This window comes from Arvicanthis niloticus, chromosome 24 (genome assembly GCF_011762505.2).
Source record: "Arvicanthis niloticus isolate mArvNil1 chromosome 24, mArvNil1.pat.X, whole genome shotgun sequence".
Taxonomy (NCBI): domain Eukaryota; kingdom Metazoa; phylum Chordata; class Mammalia; order Rodentia; family Muridae; genus Arvicanthis; species Arvicanthis niloticus.
The window spans coordinates 42,095,229-42,117,382 of NC_133432.1; the positions used below are offsets into that span (position 1 = coordinate 42,095,229).

Below are 22,154 nucleotides of genomic sequence, written 5' to 3' on the forward strand. Positions count from 1 at the left end.
CAGGAACTCAGCTGAGGACATGTTTTGAACTGGATGCTCCTGTCCCTCCAAAGCAACTATGTTGAACCCCCTCCCCCAGGTGCAGCACCAGGATGTGGGGGCTTTGGATGTGATTGGCTCATGAGAGGACTGAGATTTCTGATCCTTCTATCAAGTGACAATTTGGGGGCACTCCATCAGGGTTGCCTTGTGGGCTCAACCACTCAAGGACTGGGTGCAACTGTCCCCCTTCCTAGGCTTCTTCTCTCCTGTCCTGTGGCAGTACCATCGACCAGGTTAGCTGTTGAAATGGAAGGACAGAGCTTTTCCCAGGTCTGGTGCACAACAGCGATGGATAGCTCCTGTTGATATCTTAGTGATGGAAGAACATGGGGAAGACTGGAGAAGTAACAAAAAGAGGCCAGTGGGACTCCTTGTCAGACAGAGGCCCTGGCTTTGTGAGAAGGACTTCCTGGCTCAGCTACGAGTGTCCTGTTCACTTGTGAGCCACAGGTGGGGGTTGGGTGGAGGGGCATACCTCACCGACCCCTGTCGACAGTGAGAGCCACAGAACCCGCTCTCTGGAGCAGGTAGGCCAACTCACCAGCTTCTCCAGCTCGACAATCTTCTTCTCCTGCAGGTGGATTTGCTGGTTCTTCATCTCCAACACCTGCTTCAGGCTCTGCATGTCTTCTTCCAGGTGCTGGTATGGAGCCAGCGCAATCTACAAGGGCAGACAGTGTGCACTTTATGCCAAGTTTGGCACAACACGCTATGACCCAAGATTATGAACCCACCCAGTGTGGTGTTGCTGTGTTCCCTCAAGGTACAGCCACAGCATCTGTGTAGGAGCAGGTGCCAGCGCCTCTGAGGGGGAAATCCTGGGGTAACACAGGCTCTGACTGTCCTCCCATAGAACTTGATTCACAGGGCACTGGGGTCTCACAAATCTCACCCGTGTCCATAAGCTCATGCATAGGAAATAAAGCAATGTGGATAGAGGAAATTGCTCAAGGCTTCACCCCTGGGTGAAGAACTATGGGTAATCAACGGCTACCAGGGAGGGAGGATCAGTCTTCTCACAGAATGAACCCCTCTGATTGGTTACCCAATCCCCGGTAACCACATGCACACATGAACAGCATTAGATGGACTCAGCAAGTGCTGTCTGTCTGTCATAATAATAATCAAAGAAAAAGTCGTGAGGCTGAGAGAGGGGCCGTCGAGGAAATGGCGGGGAAGAGTGTGGAGTGGCAATACGGTACTCATGTATGGAATTCTAACAGTAATAAATGTTAAAGAAAATTTAACATGCTCAATGTAATAAAGATATCATACCCTATTTTCTAAATAAACTATCTTCTTTATTAATTTTTTATATACATTGGTGTTTTGTCTGCAAGTATGTCTGTATGATGGTTTCAGATCCCCTGGCAAAGGAGTGACAAATAGTTGTAAACTACCATGTGGTTGCTGGGAATCGAACCTAGGTCCTCTGGAAGAGCACCCAATGCTCTTAACCACTGAGCCATCTCTCCAGCTCCATCTGTCTCCCCGCCCTATTTTTTTTTCTTAGAGACAAAGTTTCTCTGTGTAGCTTTGGTTATCCTGGTATTCACTTTGTAGACCAGCCTGGCCTCGAACTCACAGAGATCTGCTTACCTCTGCCTGCCAAATGCTGGGATTAAAGGCATAAGCCACTGCATATGTAGCTTGTTCCATTTTTCAAAAAAGCCATTTATGAGAGTGACATGTCAGAGTGGGGCTGGTGGACATGAACAGTAAAGTGGTGGGACATCAAGTTGAATTTGAATTTCAGAGAGGCAACATTGGAAAAATCAAAACCCACGCTAGCTGTGGCAGCTCAGGCTTGTAGCATTGGCCATACAAGAGAAAGATGCCAGAGGGTAGGAAGTTCAAAACCAACCTAGGCAATTTCACAAGACTCTGTCTCCAAATGAGAAAGAGGAGGAGAGGGGCTAGGACTTTGGCTCAGTGCTAAAGAATTAGCCTAGTGCACATGAAGCCCTAGGTTCAATTCACTCCCCCATAGGGTAAAAACAGTATACCATTTCAATGGCAGGTGCTCATTCTTAACGCTCACCTCTCTCCAACACTGCATTAGATGGTAGGTTTTCCAGCTAGTCTTGGAAAAAGTTACCTTCTTATAACTCATACCTTAGTTGGCCCTGTCCAGTGCCAGCCTAAAGCACATCTGTGAAAGCATGGTGTGGACTGTCTCCAGCCAGAGAAGAAGTTACATCATAGGTACCCAGGGACCCTGCCTGAGGGGTGCTGTGGGATTTGGTAAGAAATGGCAGGTTGCTGGAGAGACCCATGGTTATGGTCTATCTTGAGGAGAGGAGCTGTCAGGCACTGAACACACATCCCAGAGATGTTGGGAGCCCTCCTTGCAGCCACAGCGGCTCAGGGCAGATGCCTCATCTTTGGGCAAGACTGCAGAGGAAGCCAGTTCATGTCCCCACACTGGTGGCCCAGATAGTCGTGACTACCTCCAGCTGTTCCTCCGTGGTTTTCCTTAGAGCTTCCTCAAAGCGCTGGGCTCTGTCCCGCAGAGATTGGCTCTGAAAAGTTAGCGTGTCCACTTGGTCCTGAAAGTGACAACAAGAGATGTCCCTTAAGGGGCCACATGGATGGACACAGTGGCACTGGGGGTGTGCAGGTTAGTTTCCATCAACCTGCAGGAGCTGGGAAGAGGGACTCTTAATTGAGGAATTGCCTTTATCAGATTGTCTTTGTGGTGGTATTTTCTCCATGAATGATTAATGTGGGTACACTCAGCCCACTGTGGGCGGAACCATCCCTAGGCAGGTGGTCCTGAGCTGTATAAGAAAGGTAGCTGAGTAAGCCCGTACAGCAGTACTCCTCTGTGGTCTCTGCATCAGTTCCTACCTCCAGCTTCCTGCCTTGGCTTCCCTCAATGTTAGGCTGTAACCTGTCAGTCAAATTAACCCTTTCCTCCCCAAGCTGATTTGGGTCAGTGTTTTATCACAGCAACAGAGAAGCAAACTAGGACCCGGAGAGAGAAGGCCACCTACCCTTTACCGCCCTTCACTGGACCCTCTCATCCCAGGCTTATTGCTGACCCTTCTGACCTCAGGGCTGGGCTGTCCTAGGAGGGGAGCCACCCATTCCACTTTAATACTCTTCCCAATGGACCAGCAGCCCCATATTGGGGTATTGGTTTCTGTGTGCTAAAGGAATGGAGGCATGCCTGTGGCACACAGGGCTCCTTCCTGTTCAGCTTCACAGCAACTGTGGCTAAGGAGACTCTCTCACCCAACTCCAATCACAGTGACGATGTCACCACAGTATATGCAGTGTGCTTTCCAGTGAATCTGAGCTCTCCAAGACTAAAGAGCACCTCTTCTCTACAGATCACTTGCTAAGAAGTCCACAGTTACCCCAATGACCTCATTTCAGCTGTATTAAAACACAGGGGCCAAGGCCTCTCATGAACTCTTCTAGCAAGAAGTATGGCCTTAGCGAGTGATTGAAGGAGCTGGGACTCGCAAATGAGGTGACTGCACAATGGACTCGCACGTGAGCCGGCTCACCAGGCTAATTCCTTCCTTCACCATAGCAGAGAGCTTCCGTTTTCATACTTCTTTTGTAGCCCTGGCTGTCCTGGAACTCACTCTGTAGACCAGGCTGGCCTTGAACTCAGAAATCCGCCTGCCTCTGTCTCCCAAGTGCTGGGATTAAAGGTGTGTGCCACCACTGCCTGCCTGCCTTCTGCTTTTGAGAAACAAAAGTCCCCATATTGCCATTAAATGCTAACACGGGCACACAGAGACAGCATAGTTGTCAGTGGGAGTTTGTGCTCATGAGAGCTAACAAGAGGAAATATCAGTTTAGAGCGGCTCCCCTGCGCCAGCACTGGGCTATGTCACCACTGCCCTTACCTTCCAGAATGGACTATAAAATACCTGGTGCTACCCGACTCCCACACCATGGTTCTTAGGAGTTACCTAAGGACACACTCTTGACATTCTTTTTTCCATAAATAAAGACCAAAACAACACAAAGGTCTAAACAATCAAGACCCAAGATGGATTTAAACACTCCAACTGACATCTTTCTGCCTTGTTCACTATTCAGAACAGATCCACAGAGATGTCAAGTCAGGACAGAATTGTTTTCAACCCTTGATGGCTACTTTATGTCATTTGAATGATGTGATCCCTCTTGGGGGCTCTCAGAGGTCAACAAATGGCACACTAATTATAAACGTCATACTGCCTGGAGCTGCTCATAGCAGCTGTGTCTCCTTCTTGCCTTTCACTATAAGACAGGCTGATGTTAATTCAGCCCCACACCTCACTTTCTTTCATCTGCTCATGTCTTGAGAAAGCAATTGCCCCCATTTTACAGGTAAATAACTGAGTTTGGGAGAGGTTACATCGTTAACCCAGATCTAAAAGCTAGCAAGTACTGGTAGGGTGGGGATTTGAACCTCTAACTGTCCAAACTAGCAATTTCTCTAGCTGCCTAGAGAAAGTTGGCTCTCCACACACCAATACCCAGCTAAAAAAGTTTCTGCTGGGTGAGAGTTATAGCATACAGAACTGTATGGCCTTTGGCTGATGGAGTGGAGAGGACTCTGTGATGTGACAGACAAGTACCCTGCTGTTGTGTTGCACCCCAGGCTCTATGTTTTCTGCAGTGTTTTCGCTGTGACCCCGACTTCCTTATGGGAAGGGCTCATTGTGACAGAGATGTCATCAAAGAAGCAAGATTTCTGTTACAGTCTTGGGAACAATCTTCCTGATTTCCAGACATGGGTGATCCTGACATTTAAAAAGCCCTGACTTCTCTACTCAGAATCACTCCAGCTGGGATCATGGCTGGGCTGTCACGTCTCCATGGGATCCCAGGCAGTTCCCTCTAGCACTAGGGCTGCTTCTGGCTCTTTAAAGGCAACTGGGGGCGAGGGGGTCTCAAAAGGCAGAAAGCCAGGAATGTGCCTGGAAGACCCCACACTGTCCCTTTGAAGACCAGGAGGAAGCCAGGCAGCTTGGCTGGCATCCAAGACCGACATCTTCCCCAGGTGACAGAGAGGCAGAAAGGGTGATTTTTTTATCCCACTCACCTCCAAGTAACCCAAGTCCCTCTTAAAACCACCACCAGGGTGATCCAGGCAGTGGTGGCACACACTTTTAATCCTAGCACTTGGGAGGCAGAGGCAGGTGGATCTCTGAGTTCAAGGCCAGCCTGGTCTACAGAGTGAGTTCCAGGACAGCCAGGGCTACACAGAGAAACCTTGTCTAATGAAAACAAAACGAGCAAACAAAACCCTCCCAGGGTGGTCCACCAATTGCAGCCTTCATAACCTTATTGTTCTCTAGAACGTTCTCTTCCCGCCCCAACCCCTCTATCCAGGTACCTCTGACACAGTAAATGCCCTACTAACTTAGTGTTCTTTGACTGCAGTATTTGTGAGGCACAGTGACTTCTCAGAGCTGTTATATTTTCCCCACAGTTCTGTGAAGAGAGAACCATGTCTTCTTTGTCTCCATGTTCCAGTACATAGCAGGGGTCAGATAAATGTTTGCAAGTGAGCATGATGCTGAGGCTGTCCCTACGCCCAACACCCACCCGCTAAGGAAGTAGGGGGAACACTGACTTGTAATGACAGTCGCAGCTTTTCAAAGTTTTCTTCCAACTCCTTCTTCTCAAACTCATGGGTAGACATCAATTCTGGGAAGAAGAAAGACAACATCAAATTGCTAAGTGAGCCTTTCTTTTGAAAAGTATAAAACAATGTTGTTTGGGCCAGAGGAGGAAATGTGACATCGTCCGGTGGCAATGGATGGTTACAGCAGACTCCAGGGTTCCTCTGCTCATGTGAAACTGACTGTGATGATCGGACTGTGATTTTTGAAAGAAAGAGGTGATCAGGTGACAGAGCAATGAGAGGGAAAAGAAAGAAGGAGAGAATGTGCCCAAGCTCTTCTATATCCTGCACAAGTTTGGCCCTGTGAGAACCTTTGCGAACAGCATCGGCTGAATGGCCCAGCTTTCCTAATGGTGAAACATTAGGAAATTAATAAAATTTCCTAATGGTGAAACATTAATTTTCGTCTGTTCCTAGGATTTGCCTTCCCTGCTTCAAAGCATCCACCTGGGGCTGAGGAAGGAGCTTTTCAAGGCGGAATTGGAGAAGACATCTAGCCAACCATGTTTGAGGTTGAGTTCACGCTGTGGAGAAGGAATCGGTGCCGTGTCACCAAGGACATCCTGGTGACCTCTGGGCCACACCCTGAGGACTAGGGATCCCCAGGATTTGCCTGAATAAAGATCAGCTATAAGACACTTGGCCAGAAGGAAAGACTGGCTGCTCTGCTATTTCTGGGTGGGATGTGGGGGGCTGGATCACTCTTCTCTGTGAAAGGCCTCATCCCAGCAATAGTTGATAAGTTACACAGATGAAAGTGATGTAGGTGGTAGGCAAGTGTAGTCTGTTCCCCTCCAGACGGAATTGTCTTATTAGCTGGATGAAGCTCATATCATCCTGCCTAGACCAATGATTTGTTTTTGTGGTATGATTAGAAGGGTGAACTGTTTCCTTAATCAGCCTAGATCCCTTTCTTGTAATGAGAGAGTCCTGGAGAGCAACAATTACCATCTGGGTTGCCATGAGCTGTAATTAGGAAAATCTGTGGTTTCTATCAGCTCAAAACTTTAACTAATGGTGACTGGGGTTGTCTAGAGTCTAGTTTTCATAGTCACAGTTTACACCTGTGAAAAAATAAAGTTTGTGTTGATTTCATTGACTTTATTTTTTAATAATTATTTTGTGTATGAGAGTTTGTTTGCATACATGTATATACATGGACCATGTGCAAGCCTAGTGTCCAAGGAGGTCAAAAGAACTGGAGTTATAGAGAGTTGAGAGCTATCATGTAGGTGCTGGCCACTGAACCTGAGTCCTCTGCAATCAACAAGTGCTTTTAACCACTGAACCATCTCTTCAGTCCCTGATTTTATTGACTTTATATGAACTGGCCTTCTGGTCTACCAGCCTCTGTATATGATTAGTTTTAGTGGTTACTGAGATCATCACCATATTACAATAATGTTAAAGTCCTGTTATACAGACCACATTATCTCAGCATCATATATAATTCAAAAGCCTGGGATGTGGTATCTAAGTAAGACTTCATTTGTCAGAACAACAACAACAAAAAAATCTGCCAGGCTTAATGTGTGGAAATACAGGGGGAAGGAGGGGTGAGGGAATACCATAATTTAGGGAATCTGTACTTCAAAGTGATTCTTCTCAATTCCTGCTGCATATTACAGTTTTGGAAATCCCTGATGAGTGGTATAAACTAAGTTAGGTTTTTGGAGTTTGGGATCTATATGCCAATTGTCTAAAAACAATGGTGGGTTTTGAGGTCACTTTGAATTTGTAGCTGAGGGTAGGGACTCAGGTACTGTGTTGACCCAGTTCTCAAGATACTTTTCTCTCTTGGCTCCACTTTGGGCTTATGAGAAAGATTCTTGAAAGAGGTGACAGAACGGGAATCAAATACTGTACAGTGAGTTTGTTGTTAAAAGACTGTTTTAAATAATAAGGAAATATCTGGGCTAGGTGGTGGTAGCACACGCCTTTATTCCTAGCACTGGGGAGGAAGAAGAAGGGGTATCTCTGTGAATTTGAGGCCAGCCTGGTCTATAGATCCAGTTCAAGGACAGCCAGGGCTACACAAAGAAACCCTGTCTCAAAACAACAACAATAACAACAGGAGTCTATAGACTTAAATTTGCTTAGTGATTATTGTGGACAAGGAGTCAAACTCCAGAGATACTGCTTCTGCCTATGAACTTCACGAAGACACTTAATCTTATCAAGCCTTGTGCAGGAAAAGGCCTAAGTTGTCTTTGCCTACAGAAGAATAGCCCCTGAGTCTGACTCTACCCTGAGTCATCCAAGGAGTTCTGAAACATCTCATGTCCTCATTGCATGTGGACTCAAGGCTGGTAAGAACTTTAAGGGGATTTAAAAATTGACTCAAGGTTCTGATAACTCCTTTGGAGGAGAGAAATAGAGGCCTGGATGCATGAAGTTTTAGTCACGAGGCTGGGGCTAGAACCCGGGCCTGCTGCATGCTGGGCACGCCTCCCCAGCCCTGCCTGGAGCCTTGCTTTCTATTTCTTCTTCTCGAAGGAATGAACACAAAGGCCACAATAGAGAGACAAAAGGACAGAATAAAAGAAAGTGGGAGTCCTTTGCTCTGCTGCCAGAGAGGTTCAGCTTGCCCACTTTTGCTGGCTGCACACAGGCTGGTACATACCTTGGACTTTGTGGTCATGGTCATCCTGAAGGATGGTGATAGCGACCGTGTGGTTATTTTCCATCTCCAGAAGGGCAGCCTCGTGGCTGGCAGTAATGTCTTCCACCTGAAGGAAAGACATGGTCACTGGTTATCTGGAGAGCTGGGGTGGCTGTCAGGAATCTCCATGTTGCTTGGGAAATGCAGGTGCAGCTTAATGGGACGAGAAAGTCAGTGGTCCCACCAGAGACAAGTCACCCTGCTGGGATGACAGACACTCCTGGTTTAGTACCAAGGTAAAGTCAGAATTTGCAGGTGACATATTTCCTGTAATCACTGCCACAACCTTGCTCACTGCAGAAAAACAGAAGTTCCACTTGGCTGGGCAGTGGTGGACCATGCCTTTAATCCTAGAACTCCAGAGGCAGAGGCAGAGGTAGGCAGAGTTCAAGGCCAGCCTGGTCTATACAGTGAGTTCTAGGACAACCTTGGCTGCACAGAGAAACTCTGCCTCAAACTGCCCTCCTCCAAAAAAAAGATGTTCCACTCAGTAAGGCCTATCCAAGCCACCTCTGTAGAGCCCTGGACCACAACATCACATGCTCTTCCTTCACCCTGAGAGATAGTGATGGGGCAGGAAGAAGAGTCCTCTATGCCTTGTCCCAAGGTTTCTCAAATGTCAGCTGCTCTGCCCTCAGCTCTCAGAGTCTACCCCTCTCTACTCTCATGAGGCAGGAGTTTCTGTGCCCATTATGCAGATAAGGGAACCGAGGCTTAAGTTTAACATGTTTCACCCAACAGCTATAAAGTGACAGAGATAAGCAGGGTCCCCAGCTCTGCCTGACCCCAATGGTGCCGCTCTCTCAGATACACAAAGGGAGAGCCTCCTCCCGAGGTACCTTCAGCAAGTGTACTTTTGGACCCTCTCCCCAGTTCCCAGGTAAAGCCAGCAGGCTCACACGTCTGTCTTGTCCCCTGCACCAAGGTCTTAAGCCTAAGCTTGCCTTCCAGATGGCCACCTGCTGGGCCTCTCTCCTGGCAGGCAACCTGGGGCTGCTCCTGTGGAGGGTTCCCACTCTCAGAGTGTGCGGCCTGCTCCAGGTGTTTCCATGCTGGCGTCTGAACCCAGGGCCTTGCCCCTGCTGAGCCTTGTCAATGAGCTACACACCCAGCCCTGTTTTCATCCATTCTGAGTCCTTCACCCAAAGACTGAACTGCCTACGGTATTTACTGCTTATTGTCTATTTAATCATTTATTTAGGTTTTTTGAAACAGGGTTTCTCTGTGTAGCCCTGGCTGTCCTGGAACTCTGTCTGTAGTCCAGGCTGGCCTCGAACTCAGGGATCCTCCTGTCTCTGTCTCACGAGTGCTGGGATTAAAAGGCATTTGCCACCACCTCTGGGACTCCAAGTGGCTCTTCTTGATCCATCATAACCTTCGATCTGTTTACTGTTTGCAAAAAGTATTTCGGTCATTGTTTTACTTTTATTGGAGTAATTGCTCAGGATACTCTCTCCCCATGATGGCCTCTCCTAGACATAATACATGATACAATATTTATCCAAATTCTTTGTCAAGAATCTCTTATAATACCACCACACTGATTATACATATACGTATACATATACATATATATATATATATATATATATATATATATATATATATATATAAATATACATACATATACGTATATGTATAATCAGTGTGGTGGTATATATATATATTGCATGTACATCTGCCTACACATATGCGTTCACATCTGAAACCAGTTTTAACAAAAATACTGGAAGAAACCTGGAACACAAAACCTTGTTTTATGTTACCTTACAAGTAATTCAATAATTCAGTGTACTTCATGACTTCAATTGTGTGAAAACCTGACTTTTAAAACACCAAATCCAGAAAAAAAAAATTGTGTCTGGATTCTAAGGACTTTGTGGCCTAATTAAGGACACATAGCTTCTAGCTGACAATATTTGGCCACCTTTGCAGAAACCTCATATAGAGGAAGATATGTTCTCTACAATAAAGGAAGCCTGCTTTAATCAGCACCCAGGAGGGAAAGCATGTGCATGCACAGGCATGTGTGCAGTACCCAACAAGGCCACGAGAGGGCAGTAGATTTCCCCAGAGCAGGTGGTTGTGAGCCACTCAATGTGTAGACATTGAGACCGGAATACAGGTCCTCTGGCAGACAGCTAATCACTGAGCATCCACTCTCCAGCCCCCAGTGCATTTGTATTTAAAACTTGTTCCACTCAGACTCTCCATTGCCGTGACCAAATGCCTGACAGAAAAAACTTAGAGGAGCAAAGAGACGAACTTCAGAATTTCAGAGGGTTCCGTCCCATGTGCTTGGGCAGCACATCATGGCAGCAAGGGTTTGTGGAGAAGAGACTTCCTCACCTCACAGTGGACAGGAAGCAGAAAGGAAGAGTGTAGGGAGCCGCGGTAAGCGGTGACAACATTCGCCATTACAAGATGGCGCTGGCATCCGGTGCTCCCACAAGTAAACAACTAAACTGCGCAGGTGCAAGAGGCGAAAGCGCGCTAAGTCACTGCCCATCCCGGGGCGTAATATGGGGTGATGAGTGAACAGCCAATCAGAAGTGAACACACCACTCTAGGGTGCATATAAGCAGTGCCTTTTCCGGGCTTGGGGTCTTCCGCTTCAGCTGATACAAGAATAAAGCCTCGTTGTAGTAACTACCCGAACACTGCCTCCCGTGTCTCTCTTGCGGGCAAGGGGACTCGGAAGGGGCTCGGAACAGAAGAGGTCTTCAAAGACATGCACTGGTGCCTATTTCCTCTAGCCAGACTCCAGCCACTGAAGTATCCACCACTGCCTTTTCTTATTTACTTATATTATGTGTATATATACATAATGCATGCATGTCTGTGCATTGTATACATGCAGTACCTGTGGAGGCCAGAAGAGGGCGTCTGACCCCCTGGAACTGGAGTTACAGATGGATGTGAGCCACCATATGGGTGCTGGGAATGGAACAAGGTTCTTGGGAAGAGCAGCCAGTGCTTTTAACCACTAAGCCATCTCCCCAGCCCATATTTATTATATTTTTATTTGTATGTATGTGTCTGTGTGTGGGTATAAGCAGAAGGAGACATTGGTCACCCAGAGCTGGAATTACATGTGGTATAAGCTGCCTGATCTGGGTGGTGGGGTGGAACTCAGGTCCTCTGCAAGAGCAACCAGAGCTCTTAATCCCCTCTCACCCCTTCTCAAAACCAGCACCAGCTCCAATGAAGTGTTTGGCACAGGAGACACTGGGAGACATTTCAAACCCCAACAATAAGGATGAGGGATTGATTCCTAATGAGAATAATCTCATTTTGTGGGAAACTTTATTTCTTACCCCCCTCCCCACTCCCAACCTATCCCTCGCCTTCCCCCTCCAGTGCTGGGAACAAATCAGCTTTGTTTATGCTCGGCAAACACAGTGGTTCTCAACCTTCTTGATACAGTTCCTCGTGCTGTGGGGACCCCAACCATAACATGATTTTGTCATTACTTCATAAGTATAATTTTGCTACTATTATGAACCATAATGTAAATATCTGCAATGCAGGATATCTGATATGTGACCCCTGGGAAAGAGTCCTTCAACTCCCAAAGGGTCAAGACTGATGGGTGGAAAACCACTTCTCTACCACCAAGCAGCCTTCCTAGATTCTCATTCTCTCTTTCTTTGTCTCTTGTGTCTCTGTCTCTGTGTCTCTGTCTCTCTCTCTCTCATTGTCATCTTTTAAAACAAGGAAATCACTGGACAGAGGCAACAAGGAGCCCACAGCAATGTCTGTGATAGCATGGACTTGGGACCAATATGTGTCTCTGTTGACGGCACTCTTGCTTAAAGTGAACTGAGCCTTGAATCACTCAGGGCTCGGTGCTAAGAATCTACTCTGACAGAAGAACAGCATTCAACCTCCCAGTTCCTAGTTATAGGAGGTTCTAGTGGAATTTTTGTCTAAAACTTTTCAGTCTGGAGGAAAAACAATGTTTAAAACAGAAGGGGTTGGAGAGACAGCTCAGTTGGTAAGAACACTTCCTGCTCCTGCAGAAGTCTTTGGCTCACTGTCCAGCACCCACACCAGGCTTCACAACTGCCTATGTCTTCAGTTCCAGGGACTAGACACCACATTTCCAGCTCACTCTCTGATTCATGGGTACATCTAAGGGTGTGGTCTCTCAGCTTCCAAGGTCTTCCATCCTGCCTGCGATTCACTATGTGCCTCTTTTGCCATAAGATTCGTCTCTCTGGCACCATAAGCCAAAGTAAAATTTGCCTTTCATAAGCTGTTTGTTGTGTGTTTCATTTGTTTGTTTTGGTTTTGGCCATGGTGTTTGTTAGTATTCTGTCTAAACTCCACCTCCACAGTTACCTGGCAACAGCCAGGTATGCTCCTCCCCACAGTTACCCGGAAACAGCCAGGTAGGTCTGGCCCACTATAAAAGGGGCTGTTTGCCCCCTCCTCACTCTCTTAATCTCTTACCCTCTTACCCTCTTGCCTCTCTGTCCCCTCCCCCCTTCCTCTCTCTCCAGGTGGTCATGGCCGGCCTCTACTTCTCTACGCCTGCTTCTCTGCTTCTCTCTCTCTCTCTCTCTCTCTCTCTCTCTCTCTCTCTCTCTCTCTCTCTCTCTCTCTCTCTCTCTGCCTCTACTACCCTCCTGGCTCCCCTCCCCATGCCCTCAATAAACTCTATTCTATACTATACCGGTGTGTGGCTGGTCCCTCACAGGAAAAGATGCCTCTACATGGGCGTGCTGAGACATCCCCTTCCCCATACCTCTCCACACACCCACAGAACACACTCTCTTTATCTCTTTATCTTTTTATAAACACTTCAGTGTTTCATCATAGCAACAGAAAGAATAACTAATTTATCAAGCTTCTGCCTGACGATCTTCCATTTGGCTGGAACCTTAGGTGCAGCCCCTTAGACCACAGCATCCTATCTTCTGGCCCCTCCACAGAGACAGGATTCTGGCTCTTCCATGGAGGAGGCTGTCAGTTTGCCCATCAAACAGCCCCACTTATTTGGCGAAACAACTGTTCCCTGGAGCAGGATTCCATGCTGGAGTCGGCTTGCTGCTCAGCAGGGCTGGGTGCAGAGGCACCAAGGGTGGAAAGCTGTCTCTCAGATGAGCAAAGATGGAGTTACAGGCCTTACATTTAGCCACCTGCCAGACGCAATTAACTGGGACTTTGGCAATTTGCTTAGAGGAGATGTGTTTTGAATGAAGCATTAGGTTAAACTCAAACCAGATTAAACTCCCATCTGCCCCCATCCCAGACACGCATCCTCAGTAGAGGAGGCAGAGGGAGCCAGCCTGGGCTTACACCCTCCAGCACCCTTCTGCTAGCTTCTTTTTCTAATAGCCAGGAGCGCCCCACCCCCACTCCCATGTCACCCTGCCTATTTCCTGCCCAGGGCAGGAAGCAGATTGTATTGGAGCTTCCCAGCGGACTCCGTCTCATTCCCAGTGGACTCCGTCTCATTCCCAGTGTGGCCTTCTCTTCAGCTTGAGAGGTGGGTGGCCACAAGGACCCCATCTCCTCTGCATCATCTCTACTCAGCACAGGGTCTTCTGTACCAGAGACTGAGTCCTGGGCTTCATTCTGTTTGTGTAGACTATCATCTCCTGCAGGGAGGATGGAGCTGGGTGGCTGGGTGATTAAGGAGATGTAATACAAAGTGATAGGCTGAGTGGTATCTACCTGTTCAAACTCCTCCTGGTGGGGGTGGTAGTGGGGTTGGGGGGAGGTTGCTGTGCCTGCCACTCACCTGGCAAGTATAAATTTTTAAAGAAAATTGAGAAAGGGAGTTGGAGAGTCACAACAATGGAAGTCACCTCAAGGAAGACAAGGGACTTCTGCTCATGCTTCATGCAATGGAATTCTAGTGGCTTACTTAACCCTAAAGACTCTGTCTTCTTACCTATAAGATGGGGATAGGAATGGCCATATGGAAGGGCAATGGAGTCGGGATGCATTAAGCATTCAAGGGAGTAACTGGTACAGAACCAGGGCCACGTACATATTTGTGTAATTCCTCTGTCCATAAAGAATACGCGAAGAACAGATGACCGGTAAGGGGCAAGTATAAAACTGCCATCTTAGGTAAATTCTCACTGAGAAGATAATCTTGACCCGATCCGGAAGGATGAGAGGGAGCCACAGGGTCTGCAGGGAAAGCATTTCAGGTACAGGGTGCAGAGAGAGCCAGAATGAGGCTGGTGAGTGAGCTTAACCCCAAGCCTGATTCCTCAGGTGACCCAGGCTCTGCTCACCTGCTCCTGGTGCTGGCAGCGCATGCGCAGCAGCTGGTCCTGGTGCTCTGCCTGCAGACGTGCGCTCTCCGCCTGGAACTGCTGCTGCAACCGCTCCTGCAGCTCCTGCACCTCGGCCTGCTGCTGCCAGCCCAACCTCCTCAGCTCCTCCTCGAACCGCAGCTCCAGCGCCTCCTTCTCCTTCTGCAGCTTCTCACACTTGGCGGTGTTGAAGGCTGCAGGGAACACAGAGAAGCTTCCTTTAGCACTGTGGGGAGCAGACGCTGTGATCACCCACCACAAGCCCTCCTGAAGCTTTCAAAACTAAAACTGAAATAGAAACCACTGGGCCCAGAGAGTAACTCAGCGGTAGAGTGCTTGGCTTGGCATGCATGAGGCCTTCCCAGCACCAAAATCTGATTAAAGAAGTAAACAAATAAAATAAGCCATAGGCAGGGGATCTCTGTGAGTTTGAGACCAGCTCCATTTACATAACAAATTCCACGCCATCCAGGGCTACACAGTGAATCTCAAAAACAAGTAAACAGAGAAATAAATAAACCACAGACACCTCAAAACCTAGTTTAGTACAATATATTGTCATAAAAGACTTTACCTGCACCATTAAGGTGTTCATTGGCTGTCCCACTGTGTCTCTCAATTCCCTAGTGTGTATGAGCTGCTTACCGACAAGGCCAACTCACCCAGGAGATCCGTGACACAATGGTGCCACCCAGTGCTTAGAGCTGTGAAAACTGCCCCAGCCAAGACTCAACGTTTTCCTATCGATAACAGCTTCTTCTCTTATTGCTGACACTTATTTCCAAGACTTGCTGGTACAAACAGTATGACATATAATACAACAAGCATGGTCACTCACGTGCCAGGTCACTTTTCATTAAAATGAGTTCCTGGGAATGGAAATTCCATGACTTTTAAGACTATGGGTGTCGCCATTCAGTGGTTGATGCTTTCTTTAAATATCATAGTCAGTGATTAATAAACCTGTGACCATCAGGGGGCAGTATGGTGCTTGAAAATGTTCTGGGGGGTGGGGGGGGGGACACACACTGCCTGGTATGGACAATTCTTTTTGGTGAAAATGTTGAGGTAAAATAAAAGGAGTGGTGGAAAGCAGAGTCTGAGATGTTCACAGAGGGAGACTAAGCCACCAGCAGCCTGTCCTGTCACATCGCAGACACACCCGATAGCAATTCTAGAGCGCTGTGGCTGTGTGAAAGCTGGCTCCGAGAAAACAGGAGTTGGCCCTTGTATTCTTGTCTCACCTAGATATGGATTGCTGTTCCCAACAGCCCTACTATGTGTCAAGTAGGTAGCCCTACTATGTGTCCAATAGTTAGCAAAGAGCAGGAAGTGTCCAAGGTGAAGGCAAGGTCCTCTACAGCGGCGCCAGGAGCACGGACAACCTCCATTACAACGTCTCCGAGGTGAGATCAGGCTTGGGCAATATCAGCTTCCCAAACTCATCCGACTCCTCTGAGTCTAGTATCAGTCAAGGAGGGACATCGGTGCATTGCACATTCAGACCTTGTCATTGTTTGTGTCAGAAATCTCTCCCACGGGCTCAGGTTTTGCATAGTATTCTCGGTCTAGTTATGCTATTTTGGGAGGCTGTAGAGTCTTCAGGAGGTGGAAGAAGCCAGTTACCAGGTGTGTCACTGAAAGCTATATCTGACCTCCCCTTCCTGTCTTGGCATCACGTGGTTCTCATAATGAGCTGGGTCATCCCAGAACATTGCGTTATACTCACTATAGAAGAAGACATTTTGCTTTAATTGTTTGTTTCCACTTTACAAATGTCATGGGTATAGGTGTTTTTCCTGCATGTATGTATGTGTACTGAGTGCCTGGGGCTTGCAGAAGCCAGAAGAGGCATCCAGTCCCATAGAGCTAGAGTTACAGACAGTTATGAGCTGCCATGTGGGCGCTGGGAAATGGACCTAGGTCCTCTGCAAGAGCAGACAGTGCTCTTAACCGCTGAGCTATCTTTCCAGCCCCAGGTGTGCCATTTTGTTAGAATTTCTTTGAAAAACATTCTCCCAAGGACAGAAAGCTTCAATCACAGAGAAACATGTTATCCACTTATGGGACCTGCATCTCCGAGATGCCGGTGGAACAGTAACAAGCCTGTTGTTCTTGTATTTCAGAAGAGGGATAGAGAGATATATGAAAGAGCAGGCAGACATAAAGATAAAAACCCAAATTCATTTAAAGTCTCTCGATAGTCATAAATGCTTTGTGTCGCTTGATGTGTTCTTTAAGAGGAACAAGGGAGTGAGAGGATGGTGATGTGTCCTGTGAGACACAGTAACTACGTGTAGAACAGAGGGGTTACAGACATGATTTACAGGCAAATGGGGAAGAAGGAAACTCATTCAAGGTGGTTTTACACTTCTGAAAAGAGAAACTATGCTGTCCAGATAAGAACTGGTAACACAACACAACATGCATACTCAGGAAGGGCTTTTACAGATGTCTGTCTCTGCATGGAGTCTGCTCCTTCACCTTGTCCATTTACTGTGTGTGTTCGGCCTTTTAAAGGCATCTTGATGACATCAACGTACATGACTCCCTAGGACTTTCTGTGCCCAGACTCTGGAAAGGCAGCCAATGGCTCCGTGTGGCCGAAGTGCTTGGTTATTTAACCATGATGATTTGTTCTGTAAGTGACCCAGGTCATACCCATGTCCTTAATAAACTTACCTGTTAGAGCTTTTACTCCAGGATTGGAAACTTCAAACTTTGGTGAACATTTACTTCAAGGCCCCTTTCATCAGACAGAATGTACCCACTAGGTTTTAGAAGACAAGCTTCCTGGATCCAGTCTGCAGTGGTTTGTATATGCTTGGCCCAGGGAGTGGCACTATAGGAGGTACGGCCTTGTTGGAGTAGGTTTGTCACTATGGGCATGGACTTTACGACCCACATCCTAGCTGCCTGGAAGCCGCTCCACATCTGCCTGGATGCTGCCATGTTCCTGCCTTGATAATAGACTGAACTTCTGAACCTGTAAGCCAGTCCCATTTAAATGTTGTCCTTATAAGAGTTGCCTTGGTCATGGTGTCTGTTCATAGTAGTAAAACCCTAACTAAGACAGAAGTTAACTAAGACACAGTAATTTCCAATGCTTCGCTGTTTACAGAGCCCCCATTCCACAATATGTCACCAATTTAGTCTACCCCATGGCTCCCGTGGCCTCACTCCCAATTTACACTAGGTGCTGGTGGAGGCCGAGCAGTTGCTGGAGAGTAAATTACTGTTTATTGAAGGTAACAGGCTCTCAGTCTTGCTCCTTTTTCCAGGCTGTTCAGTTCAAAGTACAGCATGGGGCTTGGGAGACTCCTTTCTTACATGAGGCGCGCGTGCACATGTGTGTGTGTGTGTGTGTGTGTGTATGTGTGTGTGTGTGTATGCGTGTGTGTGTGTGTGTGTGTGTGTGTGTGTGTGTGCACGTGTGCACATGTGTGTGTGCGCCTCTGTGTGTGTGTGTGTGTGTGCATGTGTGCTTACTGTCTTTAGTTTTGTATGGAATAAAGGATTTGCATTTTTAAATCTTCAAAACCTAATTTCACCTGAGAGGCGCAAATTTCCCCATCAACTAAGCAAAATGTCCCTATCTCTTCAAACAGAACAAAGAACAAAGAACAAAGAAGACCACATAGAACAGTTCCCAGACACATACATGGAAGAAACAAGGTATCCGGGTATCCAGGAAGTTAACAACAGCCCGAGTGAACATGTGTGCGTACACGTTATGTTGAGTAGGGGTATATATGTATACCATTGGTTCTTATAATCGATTATATATATGCATATATATGTATATATGATTTAATATATATTGTCAATCTTTAGAGATTTATTTTTACTTCTAATTGTGTGTGTGTGTGTGTGTGTGTGTGTGTGTGTGTGTGCGCGTGTTTGTAGGTGTGTGAGTGTGTCTGATCCCCTGCAGCTGAAGCTGGTTGTGAGATACCATATGGGTGCTGGGAATCAAACTGTGGCCCTCTGTAAGACAGTGCATGTTCTTCACCGCTGAGCCATCCCTGCAGCCCTGAGTGTGTACACTTTTTACAACCAACAGTCTGACCAATATTAACATTATTCATCCTAACAGAAATGTCTACTCAATACCCTGACTGAACGTTGACTGGGCTGCCAGAATCCCTCACTTAGAGCAATAGAGGCATTTAATTTAAACAAAGCCAGGATGCTACTTCTTGCAGAGTGCAGGGCAAGCTGCTAAACAAGACAGTCTCCTGGGTAGCAAGCCCGGGACAAAGGTACTCAAGAGCCCTCTCAGTCAGGATGCCTGGGGCACACTCATCTTCAGATGGTGACTGTTCTGGCTGGTAGATTCACATCTACTGCAAGACTAAACAGGACAGCCCCCTACTGCAGTCATCATTGTGGGGGGGGTCTCTGGGAAACCCACTTCCTGCCAACGTGCAAATGGCTCTAACTTTCAGTCACAATGACCAAATGGACACTGAGAAGTTCTAACTGTCAAATGAAGGTGACATCTCATAGGGGCGGGGCCAGGATTGAGTTGTGTGCTGATTTTTGTTTGGTTGTTTTGTTCTGTCAATTTGACACGAGGATGGAGTCATTTTGGAAGCGGGCATCTCAACTCAAGAACTGCCTCCATCAAATTGGCATGTGGGAAATCTTTGAGGCATTTTCTTGATTCATAATTGATGTGGGAGAAATCGGCCCACTGTGGGCGGTGCCATCCCTATGCAGGCGGGCCTGGGCTTATAAAAAAGCAAACTGAGCAAGCCATGGGGAGCAAGCCAGTGAGGAACATTCAGATCCTGCCCCCCCCCCCCGCCCAAGTTTCTGCTTGAGCTCCTGCCTTGGCTGGAATCAGGAAGTATAAGCCAGATCAACCCTCTCCCCACCAAATTGTTCTGGCCAGCCTTTAATCACATCCACAGAAAAGTAACTACGATGAATGGCCTCAGATCCCTGACATCCAGCATGGCGTCTGGCTGGATCAAAGCCACCCTTCACTAGGGTCAATGATGGTCAAGTACAAGGTAGAGCTGAAGAGCTTTAGAATGTGAGGCTAGGAAGAAGGGCAACTAAGGAGAAAAGCAGACCCACATGGAGTCCAGGTGATGATTCCCCTTTCATACATGAAAATCTCCACAGAAGATGGTTAGAATGTGTTAAACATATAGATGTAACAGGATTTTATAAATATCAGAAAAGATGTGGCTGCCACATGGAATAAATCAGTGTCTAAAAAATAGTATAGTGGTGTGTGTGTGTGTGTGTGTGTGTGTGTGTGTGTGTGTGTGTGATAGAAGCTGTAATGTGTTTTCCATGGCAACCATGGCTCTGGTGCATATAAAGGAAATTGGTAGGTTCAATATAACTGTGCATGGGTAAGCACTTGTTTGGGAGAGAAACCAAAATGACTTTGGAAATGACATTTCCTAGAATAAAATTTAATCGGAGTGGCTGAGGTCATTGATTTGATTTTTTCCCATCTCATTTTCCTGTAAGAGGGGCAGGATTCCCAGACCTTCTCACGCTGGGCGGTGCAGCCTGCAAGGAAATTAGTCTTTCTGAAGCTCTATCAACAAGCTCAAATCGCTGACAGCAGACAAGACTTTTGGGAGGAAATACACTCCTCATACCACCCTCTGATTACTTATGGAGAGGTTAGTATATTTTGGGTGTCTTCCCAAATTTTGTGGGGGCAGATTGAATGGGAAGATCCAATTATGCTGACCAGAAATTCTGCAACACAAATTTCGATGTGTTCTGTTTTTATTTTCTAAATTAATTTTTTGGCTCTCTGGAAGTATGTTGCTAGGGTCTGGTAAGATGGCGTGCAAAGGCCCTGAGTTCAGCTTCCAGTGCCCATGGTAGGTAGCTCACAGTTGCCCGTAACTCCAGCTCTATGGGGACTGGACAGGATGCCTTTGACATCTGTGGGCATCTGCCCTCGTGTGCACATACCCACACTCAGCCACACATCTTGGGATTCTTCATGTGAGTGGGGGTCCTCCCTTACGCTACAGTAGGGAATACCCAACTACATCTCCCCTACTGCCCCAAACACTCCTCCACCTAGTTCAGATTCAAATCAAAACTGACTCCTTCTGGGTGCTGATTGACTGTCAACATTCACTGCCCGTAATACACATCTGAGAGATTAAGAACCTACCCAGGACTTGCTCTCCAATATGCTGTTTCTGCTGCCCAGAGAGACACCGTAGGTGATTCCAGGCAGTAGAGCAGAGAACCACGCAGAAGTGCTGATTCTGTCAGGGTGTCAAGACACCACTGTTGTATTTATTCAAACCAAGGGTGAGGATGGCAGATGGGGGCTTCTTAACAGCTACTGGTAGAATTTGGGACAGGAAGTTCAGGAGTAGCTGGGGACGGCCAATCCCTATCCTAGAATCTGTAACATGTGAGCTATTCTTACTTTTGGCAAAGTCGGCATTTTTAGAAATGTCACCTCCCCGACTCCCTCTCTTTCTTTCTGGTCTCCGCCTTCTGTGACTCCGTAGGACCCAATGCATAAATAGTATAAAGAACGACAGGGCTGCTACTGAGGGCCCTGGACCCTTCAGGAGCCATGTCTGAAGGCTTTGCTTTCTTTTTTAAGTGGGAGCAAGTGCAGATCACAGCTCTAGAGTTTATGGGCTGACAACAGATCCCCTCATTCCCTTCTGCCTTTCTTCTGTCACAAAGGCGATCTCCACAGTGGAGTCAGAATTTGCTCAGGGAGCAGAGCGTCCCCTGGGATGAATGCTGGGGTGAATGGACCAGCACGGTGCAGCCAGGGACTTGTGCTTTGTCTCCCTTAGGGTTTGTTTTCCCTCCTATTTGGCAGAGGAATCGTTCTATTCTTAGCACTAATGCAGAAATCAAGTGACTTAAACCTAAACCGAGTACAAATCCGGCTGCATTTAGACATTTCCGGAGACTGCTAAAGGTGGTGGCACGCCCAATCTAAGCACCTCAGATGGCCTGTCCTCAACCCAAAGCCTGCTCATGGGAGGCCAGACATCTCTCCAGGGAGACATTCAACCTGCAGAGGAGATCTCTGCCCTCTGTCTTTATGTTCTAGCTGCTGTACCTCAGCAGAGCTTCTCACCAGCAGCTTCTTCTGGAACTGGCTGATGAAGAAGAATCTGAGGGTCAGAGAGGTCAAGCTAACTCTTCCTACTAGTCACCAGAGCTCCCAAAGTCTAGAACCAGCGCAAACATACTCAGGAGAAGCACATTCACAGTCTGGCTTCTGCATCTTGGGGTACCAGCTTGATATCATTCACACGGAAACTCCACAGAGGATCAAATCCTCACACCTAAGGATAGTGTGTCTGTTCATGGTGTGTGTCCTAACAGCTTACTGACTAGGGAAGTTATTTATTTTGTAAATTTGGTATGAGCTAGAGTTATCTGGGAAGGGAAAACGGAGAAAATGCCTTCACCAGACTGGCCTGTGGGCATTTTCTTGATTAATGATTGACATAGGAGCGCTTAGCCCACTGTGGGCGGTGTCATCCCTAGGCAGACAGACCTAAGCTGTATAAGAAAG

General features: G+C 47.2%; 1 protein-coding gene across 3 annotated transcripts in view; it reads right to left on the reverse strand.

The window, feature by feature from the left end:
- The window catches only part of Mtus2 (microtubule associated scaffold protein 2), a 352,203-nt gene that overhangs the window by 6,460 nt on the left and 323,589 nt on the right, over nt 1-22,154 (reverse strand). For all 3 annotated transcript variants that reach the window (XM_076923897.1, XM_076923898.1, XM_076923899.1), the window contains 5 exons: nt 14,594-14,808; nt 8,301-8,406; nt 5,627-5,700; nt 2,493-2,591; nt 584-703 (listed from right to left, as the gene is read on the reverse strand). In XM_076923897.1, the coding sequence (XP_076780012.1) occupies nt 584-703; nt 2,493-2,591; nt 5,627-5,700; nt 8,301-8,406; nt 14,594-14,808 (614 nt within the window). The remainder of the gene's footprint in view (nt 1-583; nt 704-2,492; nt 2,592-5,626; nt 5,701-8,300; nt 8,407-14,593; nt 14,809-22,154) is intronic.